Here is a 14,975-nt window from a genome sequence, read left to right as displayed (position 1 = left end):
GTTTCATCAAACTGAGCCATTCATGCAATTTATCAGAACTGTTCCTTAACCTTCCTCCCACTCGGTGGGCTTATGAGAACAGGCGGCCGAGCTCGCTGCCTGCTCTAAAAATGCTCTGCTTTAGCTCAGCTGCACGGAGGGAGTATTGCATTAATGAGACACAAACAAGGCCAGACAGACGTTACAGAATAATAGCCCTAACATAATATGACAAAGGTGTGTGAGTGTGTGTTAAAGAGAAGGGGGAGCGACTGAAAGGACCAGACCCTCTCTCTCTCACACACTTATATATACACGCACATACACACACTCGCACATGAACACACAAGCATTGGGGACTGTGTGTTTATGAGTGCATAATGACCTTTGTTGAGGGCTTACAGATGGAGAAATACACAGAGTGAAAGCAAACAGCTTCTCTGGGGAGTTCATTAGGAGCAGGTAAATCACAGCTTACAACTGAGCAGAAGACACAAGCTCCAAGAACAAGCCCAGTTTCAAGGTACAGCACATCTCTAAATGCAAGAAATGCACAGAATACAAGCTGAAAAGGAAGCAGCAGAAGATTTATATTCCCAGCCTGGAGCGTGCCTACAGAATCAGAACATATGCTGGATGAAGAGACCTGACATGCATGCTTTATTACTGCTGTCATACCAAAACCATATAACTTGTTTTTGCTGAGACATCCCTTAAAAAAAGGCCAGCTGCCCTTTATTTTGTTGGAAATGTTAAGATATTCCTTTTATATACAAGGTTTTTTTTTATGACGCCCCCCTTGATAAATGATAGACTGACATGCCAAAGGTCAGTACAGTGTCCCATGACTTTTGTCACATACCATGTGAGCTATGGTCATGGTCATTACCCTCCACAGTGGACAGCGCACTGGGTGGTAAAGATGTGACACTGAGAATCAAGGAACTTTAAATGCTCACACAACTTTAGAAAACTATTTCTATCAGGCTTCGCTCAAACTTGTTCAATAATTCACAGGGCCTTGCTTGCTATGAGCAAACTGGCAAGTGTTTAACCTCACTCAACACACAAGATACCACCACACAACTTATACAGGTGGGAGAAACCTAAGCCTTTTCTTGGGGTGACTCTTCATGGGTCATCAATGGGGGCTATAGAGTCACAGGTGGTTGCTAGGCTATTGTTAGTGGTTGATATGCTGTCTTAGGTTCTGCCAGGTGTTTATTGAGATATCCCATATTGTTGGTTGGTTGTTTACTTACTCTAGGTGTACATTGAATAGCAAAAGTCATGGGATAGCAGAACATAAACCAATTTTAAAGTTTTACCTGTATACCTGTACAAGTTATGAGGTATTGCCTTGTGTTTATCAGAGTTAAAGCGAGGTCTGATAATGGGAGCCAGATACACAGGACATTTAATTTTTGAAGTTGCGTAGAAATTGACTTTCCTTCACCCATGTACGTACTGGAACCATCAAAGGAATTACCTCCCATAGTGGACAGAGCAGTGTGTGGAAATGATTGTGAGAGGATACAACAGTGTCTGGCTAGAATAATTCACCCATGTTTGCTTCTCAGCACTGGGGTCTTATCTTATCACCCTATCTTTGTAAAGTTTCCATGTTCTCTCTGTGTCTGCATGTTGTACCACCAGCTACTTTAGGTTCCTCCCACTGTCCAAAATCATGGAGATCAGGCAGAATGGTTGCTTTACATAGACCAGAAAAAATGGACAATAATAATGTCAGTATGCTGAGATATGGATTGGTCAATACACAACACACAATTGCAGTTGTTTCCGGTTGAGAGTATGCCCTGTTTAGATTAGCTACTGCTTCTCACTGGTGTGTGGGAATGAGTGCTTAGTGTAAAATGCTAGAAAGGCACTATATATGTGTAACAAAATTTATTCATTCTTTCATACAAAAAGTTAAGTGACTCTGGCAGAAATCACACACATTCAATGCAGGAGGCCCCGCATCCATATTCCACAGTTCACTGCAGTGTTTCTTAGCTTCCATGAATATTACAAAAGTCCGGAGAACTGATTCTAGTCGATTCCCCACGACGTTTGGCATGTCAGTGTAAATTACTTAAGGGAGGAGTATACCATCACTGCCATAAAAGGCCAAAAGCTCAAAAAGAAGGATGATTTTTGCAGCAACCAGACTATTAAATGTGCAGTAAGAACACCTGTATGGATGGTTACCCACCTCAGTGCCCAGGGACCAAACATATTTAGGTGCCTATTTTAGTAGACTTCAGCAATGGTTTTAAGGAGGTACAGAGTTCCTTTCCGTTACCTTTACGGTATGTGTCCACTGGCAATTAAGCATCTACGCATCCTATTCATTTCAATAGAGACAACCACCCCATGCCGTGGTAAACTTTACCACGAGCTAAACTTTATTTAAATGAATCTGGCCGCCAATCAGGGAAGAGCAGGCTGCGACTTTACACATATGACTACCACACACAGAAACTTGCAGAATATGGATTTCTAGAACTATAAATTACAATGAGGTTAATCCAAAAAAACATGGACAGGCCCACACAGCAAGCTGAGAGATCTGGCACGGCGACACGTGTGGAAGAAAAATGCTATTGGACACACACACACCATTACTTCCAAACTTTAAGTTCCTGCCAGTACAGGGGTTTGAACCAGAGACTTTCTGGTCGCCTTAAGCCTGTTTCTCTAACTTTTAAGCCTCACTGAAAAGACCTGCTGCTGCCCTGGTACTCACAATATCCACAATATGCTCAGGAAAAACATATTATGGTAAATATGTAGCATGAGTACTTTATCACAGCCCAATAAATCTTATCATATCATGTAGCCCAATATCTAAGGTTATCTCAGAGTGAAATCCTGAGACAACACTAATCAAGGAGCAGATTTTGCCGGTAGCCAAAAGGCTTTGTGCTGGTCCAGCAGTGCTTACCCATGCACAAGGGCCAGCGGCTTATCAGCCCGAGCGCAGCCCTGCGGCTCATCCAATTACCTTCACACCACCTGATTAATGTGTGGACTGTTTCCTATGCCTTTTTGTTGTGTATAAAAAGGTGTGGGGATAGATATACTACTGTACTATATCACAGAGCACCGCCCCTCCCACCCTCCTCTGCCGCGACACAGCCAAGCCCTTTGGCCCTCGCTGCTACAACCTCTGGACGACCCTGCACACTCAGCCTCCATTAGATCAGAGAGTGTGGGCACAGCGGCTTTAATTCGAGCCTGTAATAGGTGCGTCAGCAGGGTTGGTCCGCGTTCGGCGGTGTCACTAAGGTGCTTCATTAAGGGCTCTTCCCTGGCAGCTTTCATTAAGAAAATTAATGTGGACGAGCGAGGACAGCTTGCGCTTAATGCCGAGCGAGGGAGAAAAGAGCAGAACAGAAAGAGAGGGAACATAAAGGAACTCAACAATAACAAATCTGCATCTCTTTGGAGCTGTGGCTCCAGGGCCCATCATCGCAGCCTTCTTAATCATCATTAAAACAACTTCATCCTGACATTCAGAGGCTGCTGAATGATCACATCCCCGCTCAGAGAGCAAATTGCAAGTGAAATGTGGAGATCAGACGGCATCAGAGCGCAGCCTCTGGGAGGTTGAGCAAATCTTTAATTCTCTTTCATATTGATGTTTATTGGCGCGGGCTACGGGGAGCAATAACAATGTCCTCCCTCTCTTTCTGTCGCCCCTGCTATTTGAACCCACTTATTCCGGGCTCATACCTCGCCTGACATTTATCAAGTTTACCGTGTTTTCTTTTTTCTTTTTTTTCTCTCCCTCCCCTTCTCTTCTCCTCTTTTTTTTCCTGTTCTTTATTTCTTCACGAGCAACACCCTCGTACTGTACACGCGCTCCTCGTCCTCCTAACATTCGTCACACGTTTCATATAGGGTTCACCAGGGGCTGCCACTAACCCCACAGCTTCATATGAAAGGGCTGCGAGAGGCTAGCCCAGGCAGCCATTCATCAGCCCTGTGAAAAAAGCGCCTCCAGGAGGGTCTTTTCTCTAAAGCTTACGCTTTGGCTCAAACTTAGCTAGAGACTTTCTCCAGAACTGGAGGGAGAACTGGCAGTTCCGCAGCAAAAAGAAACCCAGGATTGTCTTGTAGCACTTTCCTCTGATGAGGCTTTAGAGGAGTAGCAATTGCTCGACGCCCTTATCAGCCCAGGGGGACTAATGCTATTAGCGTGCCTGTGATAAAGGCAGCGTGGTGGAACCGATACAGCCAGCTTTGCAGCTTTACTCTGGTAACATGTTGTGAAAGCGGTATAAAGACAGAGCTCGGCAAGCGCTGTGTTCAACAGCACTCCCACAATCCCGTAAGGTGGAATTACTATGAGCGAGATTAGGCCTAGAGGAAGCGGGTACAAGCACTGTGTGAGGGGGTAGAGTTTCTGTGTCATTCAGGGGGCATAATAACATTTGAATAAGGGAAGGTGATACAATAAGAAATACAGAAGTATATCTACAGTTCAGAATCATTTTATTGAACAATAAAGTACAATTACGCAAATATAAAGATTTTGAATTAAAGGAGAACTCTGGTGTAGATTTTGGGTGTATTAAAAATTTGATAAAAAGAACTTACCTTTGTTGAATTTGTTGAATAGCCCACCTCTGCTCTCCTGCAGCTTTATAAGATCCAAAACTTGCACAATAAATGCACAAGACGTTTATTAAAAGCCACTGTCATATCATCCCACAGCTTAAATTTTAGTCACAATAACTCAACCGTCGAGCACGAATAGTAAAACATGTTGATCAATGTTTATGTAATTTGTTGTGGGTTCTTTGCATTCTATTATCGACAGTAACCAGATATTTTCAGCAACAGCTGGAATTCATGCATTTCCAAGGATCTGCTCAACTATCCTATCTATTCGTTTATGCTCAACGGTTAATTAATTTGACTTAAATTTAAGATGGCGACGCCCAGAGATTTACCTATGCTATGGGATGTAAAAAGTGTGTTTTAATAAACTTCTTGTGCAGTTTTAAGTCCTAAATGCTTTGCTTTAAATGTCAGAGCCCTCTGGATTCTATCAATGAAGTGTGGAGCTACTTTGAGCCTGAATAACGCGAATAGCGATTTATCTGCAGGGGCAAATTATGCCCTGTCTCACTCATTCCAAAGCCCATTTGGGCAAAGTGCACAAAATACTGGATCTTATAAAGCTGCAGAAGAGCAGTGGTGGGCTATTCAAGAAAGGTAAGTACTTTTTATCACGTTTTAATACACCTAAAGTCCATTTTACACCAGAGTTCTCCTTTAAAGTTGAAATCTAAGGTGAATCTAATGATGAAAATAGACATGGAAATTGTATACAAACAATTATGAATAAAGGCAATATAGGGGCTGTTTCCCAGAGAGGGATTAAGCAGCATTGTGAATGAACTATTCTATGAAAAAGGAAATGTAGTCCTAGTCCTATTTCAAGGCTTAACCTGTGTCTAGGAAACTGACCAATAAAGAATCTTTTATTGAAGTAGCGGTGTCTAATATTTAGGGGTTTATGGGGAGATTTATGGAGCACTCCACTAAGGTTTAAAGGCATTCAGTGAAGAGAGTATTAGTAAGGTGATTACCACCTCACCTCATCCCAAACTCATCCCAAAAGTACTGGATGGAGTAACCATCTGCTCCACAGCTCAATGCTGAGGTGTTCATATCCTAGACATTGGGCATGATGTCAATATGTTAAAGTTTATCCATTCTATAGAGTCCTAGTCTACAGGTAACAGGTCTCTACAGGGACTAGATAAGCTCTGTGTGTGCTTTTTTTACATGTGTACCAAACTAGACGAACACATTCCTTACAGTACTGTGTATATCCATTATATAACTGCACACTAACGATCTTTACAACCATGTAGGTCAGGTCAGGCAGATATGATCTTTTAAACATAATCACATCTCACTGTGAATACCATGTACATTTCATTTACATACTGGATGTGTGTACTTTTCATGACCTTTGGGTTTCAAGTGTTACAAAAACACAGAACAGGTCAGAGTTCTTTCAAGAGGGTTTGAATCTATTGATCTCAGCTGATGAATTTCTTTCTTCATTTGAAAGAGAAGTATTGATTTTTATATGAACAAAACACACACACACACACACACACACACACATTACATGTATCCACAGTTATATATTATCAGAATATTAAGATTTGTTTGATTATTCACTGTCCATATCTGCTTGTATAGGAGCACTTTGTAGTTCTTCTGTTTTGCTGCACACTTTATCATCCTCCTGTCATGCTGTTTTTTAACAGAGCTTCTTGTTTGGGAGATGGCATTAGTGGTGTTATGTGTTGGTATATACAAACTCAAATACGACAAATACAAATGCTATAGTCCGATATACTCACCACTGAACGGGCAAAAGAGCTAGCACAGTTAATGCACAGGCTAATGCTAATGCTGCTCCAGCAGTGCTAGCCGGGGTTAGCAGAAGGGTACAGGCCAATAATAATCCTCTTTTGAATGGGGAAAATAGCGGATAGCAGCTGATGCTAATGCAAGCCCCTGTGCTGGAGAACTAAACTGAAACTTCTGTATCATGCTGTACTTTTGCAGAGTAGCTTTACTGCTCTATACAAGCTGACTGGTAGAATTTATACATAATGCGCACCAGATTATAAGGTACACTGACAATTTTTGGGAATTTGGATTTGGGAAAGGATTTTAAGTGTGCCATATAGTGCGAAAAATATGGTAATAAACTTTGTTAAATGGTTATGTTATGTCTCAACTTATTATTAATCAACATTAGTTGATTAATGATTAGGCTTTATTATTAAACATTTTTAATTTATAATGCTTAAGCATTTTGCAAATATTAATGAACTGAGAGATTATAGTTACATTGATTATAATGATTAATAATGTCAAAACTAGAGTCAGATAATAATTAGCTGAGACATTTTTGTTGTCTTAGGTACTGTAAATTAATGTACCATTGTTGTAAAGTGTTACCGTCTATTTTTTTTTTTTTAGCACAGCATTGACACTGGGGTGTTTAAAAACTCCAGCAGCACTGCTGTCTGATTAACTGTAGTGATAAGATTGACACACCACCCAAATAATACCGGCTCCATGGAGGCCCTGATCATTAATATACAGAATGTAAGGAGGCTAACTTAAGTATGCAGAGAAATGATAATCATTATAGAAATATAAAGTGCTCCCATGTGGTCAGTCGTGCTGATTAAACTAAACTGGATAAACTAAAATGGATAATAATTGTAGGAATTAAGCTATTACGTTATATCATATAAAGCATCGTGATTATAGTGCTTAAACCCAATGAAACTTCTCAGCTCAGCTCTGAAGCCTGAACTTCAATGAATTAAAAGACAAAAGGCAATAAAATGAAATTATCCTGAACAAACAGGATTGGTGTGAATCAGAGCTGTGTGTGTGTGTGTGTGTGAGAGAGAGAGAGAGAGAGAGAGAGAGAGAAAGAGCAGTCAGTGTGCCAGGTGCAGAAGAGAAGCAGAAAGTGCCCCCCCCCCCTCTCTCACACACACCACCCCCCACCCCAAAACCCACCGCCTTGCTTTGAACTGCAAACCCCGCTGGCTTAATCAGCTACAACTGTGATGCTTTCTCCACTATTCAGTTAAACTTATCAACTCCGCTGAACCATCCCCCACCACTCAGTTACCATAGCAATGTCTCCGACTGCTACAGCCCTTTGGATTCAAATTCTGCATCTGAGAGATAGGAGGTCATTGCCAAGGGTGAATTCATTTCACACAGAGCAACAGCGAAAGCCGCCAGAGAAAACCGCATTCTATTCTTAAGATGACCTTGTTTGGGGCTATTCACAAATGTTTACAGAGGAAATCTATCAACATCATGCCTACTGTAAATAAGTAAAAGGGTGAAAGGACATGCGCTGCGTTCTCTCTCTCTCACTCTGAGAGCTGCTTTGAAGTCATTTTCAGTCCACGCTATTCCCCATCCAAGGAGCCCTGACTGCGCGCTCAGAAACGGCTAAATAACGGAGTGCGCGGAGGTTACCGTTACATACCTTTGGTCATTACGGTGCCTTCCTTGCCCTGGGTGAAGACCACGATTCTCTGCCTTTTCTTGTTCACCTTGGGTAAGCTTTGGGCCTTTTTGGAAATCTCCTCAATGTCTTTTGTCTGTGGAGGAGAAAAAATAAAGAGCAAGCCTACTTAACTGCGGAACACAGCGCTCTCAGTAAAGTCACACATAATAAAAACAGCACTTGAGGAAGAATTGAGAAAAGGCAAACTAAGCTGAAGCGTTTCCAAACTCTACAAACTCTCTGTATAACAAGAGGTTCTATTGGTGATTTGCTTGGCTTTATATATATATATATATATATATATAACAAGTGGGGAACTTCATTCTCAACTGAATTCTGATTTTAAAGAAAAACCTACTTTTTTTTGGTTTAAATAAATAACACATTAAATTAGGAGGAGACTAAAGGGAATGAGTGGACCTTTGAAAAGGCCTGTGTGTGTGTGAGTGTGTATGTGTGTGTGTGTTTGAGTGTGTGACGTTTGGGGAGCTGGGTGAGATCATCTGCATTTCCTAATCCTCACACCTCCCAGCTGGCACTGGACAGAAGGGGAAGTCAGGGGGAAGGAGGGGGTTGTGGGTTGAGAGCTGGTGGCTTCCTCTCTCTCACTCTCACTCTCACACACACACACACACACACACACACACACACACACACACACACACACACACACACACACACACATACACACACACACACACACACACCTCCATGCACAAAGCCCCAGTCAGAGGGGCCGAGGCAGTGTGTGGCAGTACTGCCAAAGCACAGAGTCTGTCACATGTCCACTCGTGTCCATGCCAGAAGCAGGGAGGAGAAGCTGCTTGGCCATGGCAGCCAGCAGCCCTTGACAGTTTTGTTAATATGGGAGTGGTGCGGCTTCCCAGGCAGGGGCCAGCTGCTTCCACACCTCTGCACTCCACCCCCCCAACTACCCTCAATTCTGGTACTACACACTCTGGGGAAAGGACCTGGCTTTTCGGCAAAGTCTGGCCAACCTCAATTAGCGCGCTAAAGACCAGATTCAATCAACCTACTGCAGCGCTCCTGAATCCATCAAAAAGCCTGTGGCTCATATCTAGACCACACAAACTCACAAGCATTGTGTTGATTGAGTTTGCCCAGTGGTGAGCGTAGCACAGTGGCTTTTCTTTTTCGGCTGTGGAGCTGGAGCTGAAACTGGTGCAGGCATATCAATGTCAATTGAAAATGTGTAAGAGTTAAGGGCTGCTCACTTAGTTCTCACTTCGCTTGGTCACCAAAAGTGCCCAAACCCAGTAGGTTACCTATTTTGTCACTAAATTTTTGCATATTCCACATATTCCAAAAGTTTTCTGGGCATTTAAAGGGCCTTTATTTTGTTTTGAAGAAAACCGATGCTGAACCCACAGCAAGCAGAGATGGATGGTGCTACAAAAATAATCGTAGCTGGGATGTTGGTTGAGGTCATATTTGAGGTAACATTTTACAATAAAGTGTACAATATTTGTGTACATACATTTTTAATGTTTAATGTCTCAATTCATTGTCATTTATATAATACTTAATGCAGTGGTGTCAAAACTTTTTTTGTTGGGGGCCAGAAGGAGAAATATATTTGAAGTCACAGGCCAAAGACTCTGTAATAAAACTAATAATGAAATATACCACTTTAAATAATACATTTTTCCTGATTATTTCATTTACACACTATTTTACTTGACTTACTAGCTTTATCTTTGACAGTGTTGTGTAAAGTAAGATTTTTCACATTGATGTTTAATTTCATGATGTCTCTTAATATTAAACTCCTTAATTACGGCAACTTTTAGACTCTTTGCCCTGTTTTTCTGCGCTACAAATGCGCACCCTCTCCGCTTTTAGACTCTTTTGCCCCGTTTTTCTGCGCTACAAATGCACACTCTCTCCGCTTTTAGACTCTTTTGCCCCGTTTTTCTGCGCTAGAAATGCGCACCCTCTCTGCTTTTAGACTCTTTGGCCCGTTTCTGACACCTAGCGTTCAAACTTTGAATCTCACATTATAAAAACCCGCTTAACAGCGGGCCAACTTTCATTCTATTTCTAAAATACCTCCAAAAAAGGAAACGGGCCGCAAATGGCCCGTGGGCCGTAGTTTGGACACCCCTGACTTAATGTATTGACTGGTGTCAATTATTAATTATTTAAGACTTAATTCTTATGTTCTTTTTTTGACATCAGCACTGTTATTTGATGTACGCGTATTGTAAAGTGTTACCAGGTCAACGATAAAGGAGAAAAAACGAGAGTTTTTTTTCTGTGTATGTGTGTGTGGTGTAGTGGTTTTAGAGCAATAAATCCGACATAAATGATTTAATGTGATGTCAAACATCAGCTTCAGTGTAAGAAACAACCTGTATTTAATTGAAACTCTGTGCAAAAAAAAAAAAGGAAAGAAAAAAAGCAAAGGGAGAAAGCGATTTTCCTCAGTGTACAGCGGCTTCATAAATATGGATGTAATCATTAATAGGGGCTGCTTTGGGGAAGGTTAACACAGTGTTCCGATTAGGACTGGCACCAGCGTATAGAGAATCTAAAACTGAGCAGATAATCACGACTGCTGGAGAGAAAGCACATGCCAGACAGAACAGGCCCAAGGCAAGACCCAGGCAGCAGACGGCTTTTAATTTGGTGGGCTTCACTTCTTTTTCTTTTTAACCCCTCCCACACCAGCTCTACGGGCCTCAACACACACAAAAAAATTTAAAAAGTTGCAGAGTTCTACAGCATCAGCTGACTGCACACAATAAATGTGTCACCGGCTGCATGCAGCTCCACGGCGTTCTGCTGACAGGACGCCAGCCAGCGAGGTGGACAGGTACAACCGCCTGCTGGAACAGCAACATCAAAACTCCCGGTGAGACACGGCAGCCATAAGCAAAACAAAACAACACGCATCTATTGTATTATATAGTGTTAGTGTTAAACGCTGTGGACTCATTCAGGCAGGGTCTGTAGACTCTCCTACCTACTATTCAACACTAGCTTCATTCTTCCCCGGCTCCGCAGCGCTGGCGAGAGAGCAGATTAAATGTCCGACATGCATGGATAAGATTACTCATTCATTTTTTACTCCTTTTTTTTCTGGCCTCCAACACAATGCAAATCAGAAATGCAACTCTTTTTGTCAAACAGCTCTTTTCCTGAAGACAGAGAAAAGACTGGAGGTGTTTCATTACACACACAGGGGAGTCTGAGAAAGAGAGAGCGAGCGAGAGAGCCAGAGAGCTAAAGAAAAAGAAAAAGAAAGAGAGAGAGAGAGAGAGAGATGAATGCAGAGCTACTCACAGAGAGCTTGTAAAAGCAGAGAGGTCTGTTTTATGTATTCAGGCTAAAGCAAACGCCCATTGAAAAACAGATGTTTTGTAGGAATTGGTGGAGGCCTAAGCTGGCCTCCTACTCTCTGCTACACACTCACACATACATACAAACTCAAACACACACTCTTACACTCACTATATACATATGAGACTTGTCTTCCAAGCACAAGAACAACAACATCTGTGATCACAATTGATCTTTAACCCTGCCTGGCATTTCAATTATTACTACTACAGTAGTGTGCTGGCGTGTGAGTTATTACAAACAAAAAAAGCAAGGCTTCTATTATTGTGTTCAGACAATTAGCTATTATTAGGGTGGTGGGTCATCCTAAACACTGCAGAGACACTGTCACAGTGGTGTTGGTGTAAGTGTGTTAGTTAGTGTGTGTTTTGCTGGTATGAGTGGATCAGACACAGCAGTGCTGCTGGAGGTTTTAAACATCAGCGTCACAGCTGGACTGAGAAAAGTTTAACAGCAGCACCCTGTGGGCAGAATCATGCCCACAAAAAAAGCAAACAGTGCAGCCACAGATTCAGTGCTTCAGATTCTGACTTTACATCTACAGAGCGGAGCAGCTAGGTAGGAGTTAGAGCTTAGACTATCTACCCAAACCCGAGATTTCCCACCACTTTCTTCAGGCCAGGTCAAAAAAAATAATCTGTAACTAAGACGTCTGTTTTGTTTTTTTTAAAAGCTATTTTAATTTTATATAAAGCTATGGTGTGATAATCAATCACAATATAGCAAAGTAACAAATCAAACGGTGTTTAAAAAAAAAAAAAAATTGTCCGTATTATGCACTTGCAGCGATATACAATGCAGTGCATAGCCTTATTACTGTTTTTTTTGTGTTTTTGCACATAGACTATAAGCTCAATATAATAATAAAAAAAAAATTATTTAATCTCAATATAAAAGGTTTGTTTGTTTTAAATTTATTTTAAATTACATTAGATTATAGAAAAGTCATTCAGACATCACTTTTGTAGGCTAATTTACTGAGGTTTAGGCCTGTGGATCATTGTTCGCTTTGTTCATGTTTTAATCTTTTGGAGATCTGTTCTTAATATTTTTTTTTCTTCTTCAGTGTTGCAAGGTTAATTAACATTATTCTAAACAGATTTAGCTTATTTAAACATCCCAAATTTTTTTTTTTTAAAAGCTCAATCTTGTTCAAATCGGACTCCGGCTCAAAATTATAGTGTATAGGATGGGACAGGTCGGGCTCGGGCAGAACGGGCTGGATATTTTGGGCCAGATCTAAGGTCTAGTAGGAGAGTGTAATAAAGCGGACAATGAGTGGAGACAGTGTTTAAAAACTCCAGCAGCACTGCTGTGTCTGATTCACTACCAGAGCTACCAGCACTACCCATACTTATAACACCTCCCCCCCCCCCATTGTGTCAGTGTCACTGCAGCGCTGAGAATGACCCACCACCCAAATAATACCTACTTCGTGGTGGTCCCTTGGGGTACTGACCACTTAAGAAGTCATAATGTTGTGCTTTATTGGTGTACACACACACAAAGGCAAGTCTTCCTTGTACTTTTTTAAGGAACATCTGTGATCACAGTTCATCTTTAACCCTGCCTGGCATTTCAATTATGACTACAGTAGTGCTCAGGCGTGTGACTTATTAGAAAGCACAGAAAGGCTTCATTAATAAAACCTGACCACCTTCCGCTGCTCTCTTGATCATTCTCTTCTAAAAGGATCTCCTAAATTGGGCAGCAGCCTGTTTTTTCACGGTGCAATGAAGGCCTGAGAGAACAGATATGAAAAAAAAAAAAAAGAGGCAGGAGGAAAAGAGGGAGAGCAGGGGGTCAGAAAGGGGGTGAGATTTAGGGGAGGGGGGCTTGTATTAGCTCTCCCGTCTTGCTCTCTCAGACGCTTATCTCTGCATAGCGATCTGCTGGTGTGAATACGCCGTAAGTGCCTGAGGGAACTGAGAAAAGCTCCCAGGTCTCTTCACTTTGATCTGAATATCAACTGTCAGAGCTCCTCTCATAATTAACCCATCAAGACATCACAACCAGGATCCCCCGGACCAGCGTGAGAAAAAAGACCCAGCTCTTTTTAAGTGAAAGAGGTTTCCCATTAGGGCTAGGCGATACGATGCGTGATACGCTTATTAAGAAGTGCCAATTCATTATATAGTATGGGGCAATTATGGAAAAAAAATTATGGATCAGATATTGGGAGAAAACAAAATACTTACAAATTTGACAGTTAAAAAAAAAATCTGGAAAACTGGAAAGCAAAACTTGGTTGGGCTATTTGTTTTTTTTCATTTTTGTGATTGCACTGATGTTGCTATGTGGTACCTATGGTATACTACGTGGATGCTATGGTGTTACTAAGCAGATACCTGATGAATGCTACAGTGTGGCACACAGTTGCTTTGCTTAGTGGTTGCTAGGGTCATACATGGTTATTGCTATGCAGGTGCTATTGTATCCCAGGTGGCTGCTATGACGTTACTAAGCAGACACCTGATGAACGCTACAGTGTTGCAAGCATTTGCTTTGCCTAGTGGTTGCTATGTTCTTTCTTGGTCATTGCTAAGCAGCTGCTATTGTATTCCAGGTGGCTGCTATGATGTTACTAAGCAGACAGCTGATTAATTATACAATGTTGCAAGCAGTCCCTTAGAGGGTGTTATGGTCTACTGTATCCTAGGTGGCTGCTATGGTGTTACTAAGCAGACACCTGATGAAAGCTCCTGACTCCTGATTTATGCTACAGTGTTGCAAGCACTTTCTTAGTGGTTGCTTGGGTGTTGCTAGGTGATTGCTATGCAGGTGCTATTGCATTCCAGGTGGCTGCTATGGTGTTACTAAGCAGATACCTGATGAATGCTACAGTTTTGCAAGCAGTTGCTTTGCTTAGTGGTTGCTACGGTTTTACCTGGTGATTGATATGCAGCTGCTATTGTATTCCAGGTGGCTTCTATGGTGTAACTAAGCAGATACCTGATGAATGCTACAGTGTTGCAAGCAGTTGCTTTGCTTAGTGGTTGCTATGTTCTTTCTTGTTGAATGCTATGCAAGTGCTACTGTATTCCAGGTGGCTGCTATGATGTTACTAAGCAGATGCCTGATTAATGCTATAGTGTTGCAAGCAGTTCCTTAGTGGTTGCTATGTTCATACATGGTTATTGCTAAGCAGCTGCTATTGTATTCCAGGTGGCTGCTATGATGTTACTAAGCAGGCACCTGATGAATTATACAATGTTGCAAGTAGTCCCTTAGAGGGTGTTATGGTCTACTGTATCCTAGGTGGCTGCTATGGTGTTACTAAGCAGACACCTGATGAAAGCTCCTGACTCCTGATTTATGCTACAGTGTTCCAAGCTGTTGCTTAGTGGTAGCTACATTCTTTAGCTGTTGCTTGGTGATTGCTATGCAGGTGCTACTGCATCCCAGGTGGCTGCTAAGGTGTTACTAAGCAGACACTTGAATAATGCTGATGAATGCTACATTGTTGCAGGCAGTTGCTTTGCTTAGTGGTTGCTACGTTCTTTCTTGGTGATTGCTATGCAGGTGCTATTGCATTCCAGGTGGCTGCTATGGT

At 41.8% G+C, this 14,975-nt stretch overlaps 1 protein-coding gene across 4 annotated transcripts in view; it reads right to left on the bottom strand.

Annotated features, from left to right (window-relative positions):
• The window catches only part of adka (adenosine kinase a), a 254,337-nt gene that overhangs the window by 20,108 nt on the left and 219,254 nt on the right, over nucleotides 1-14,975 (bottom strand). For all 4 annotated transcript variants that reach the window (XM_022684666.2, XM_022684667.2, XM_022684668.2 and 1 more), the window contains one exon: nucleotides 8,039-8,153. In XM_022684666.2, the coding sequence (XP_022540387.1) occupies nucleotides 8,039-8,153 (115 nt within the window). The remainder of the gene's footprint in view (nucleotides 1-8,038; nucleotides 8,154-14,975) is intronic.

The sequence above is a fragment of the Astyanax mexicanus genome, chromosome 7 (genome assembly GCF_023375975.1).
Source record: "Astyanax mexicanus isolate ESR-SI-001 chromosome 7, AstMex3_surface, whole genome shotgun sequence".
In the NCBI taxonomy this organism is placed as follows: domain Eukaryota; kingdom Metazoa; phylum Chordata; class Actinopteri; order Characiformes; family Acestrorhamphidae; genus Astyanax; species Astyanax mexicanus.
The sequence above is the reverse complement of the archived record's forward strand: the minus strand, read 5'-3'. Positions and strand labels throughout refer to the sequence as shown.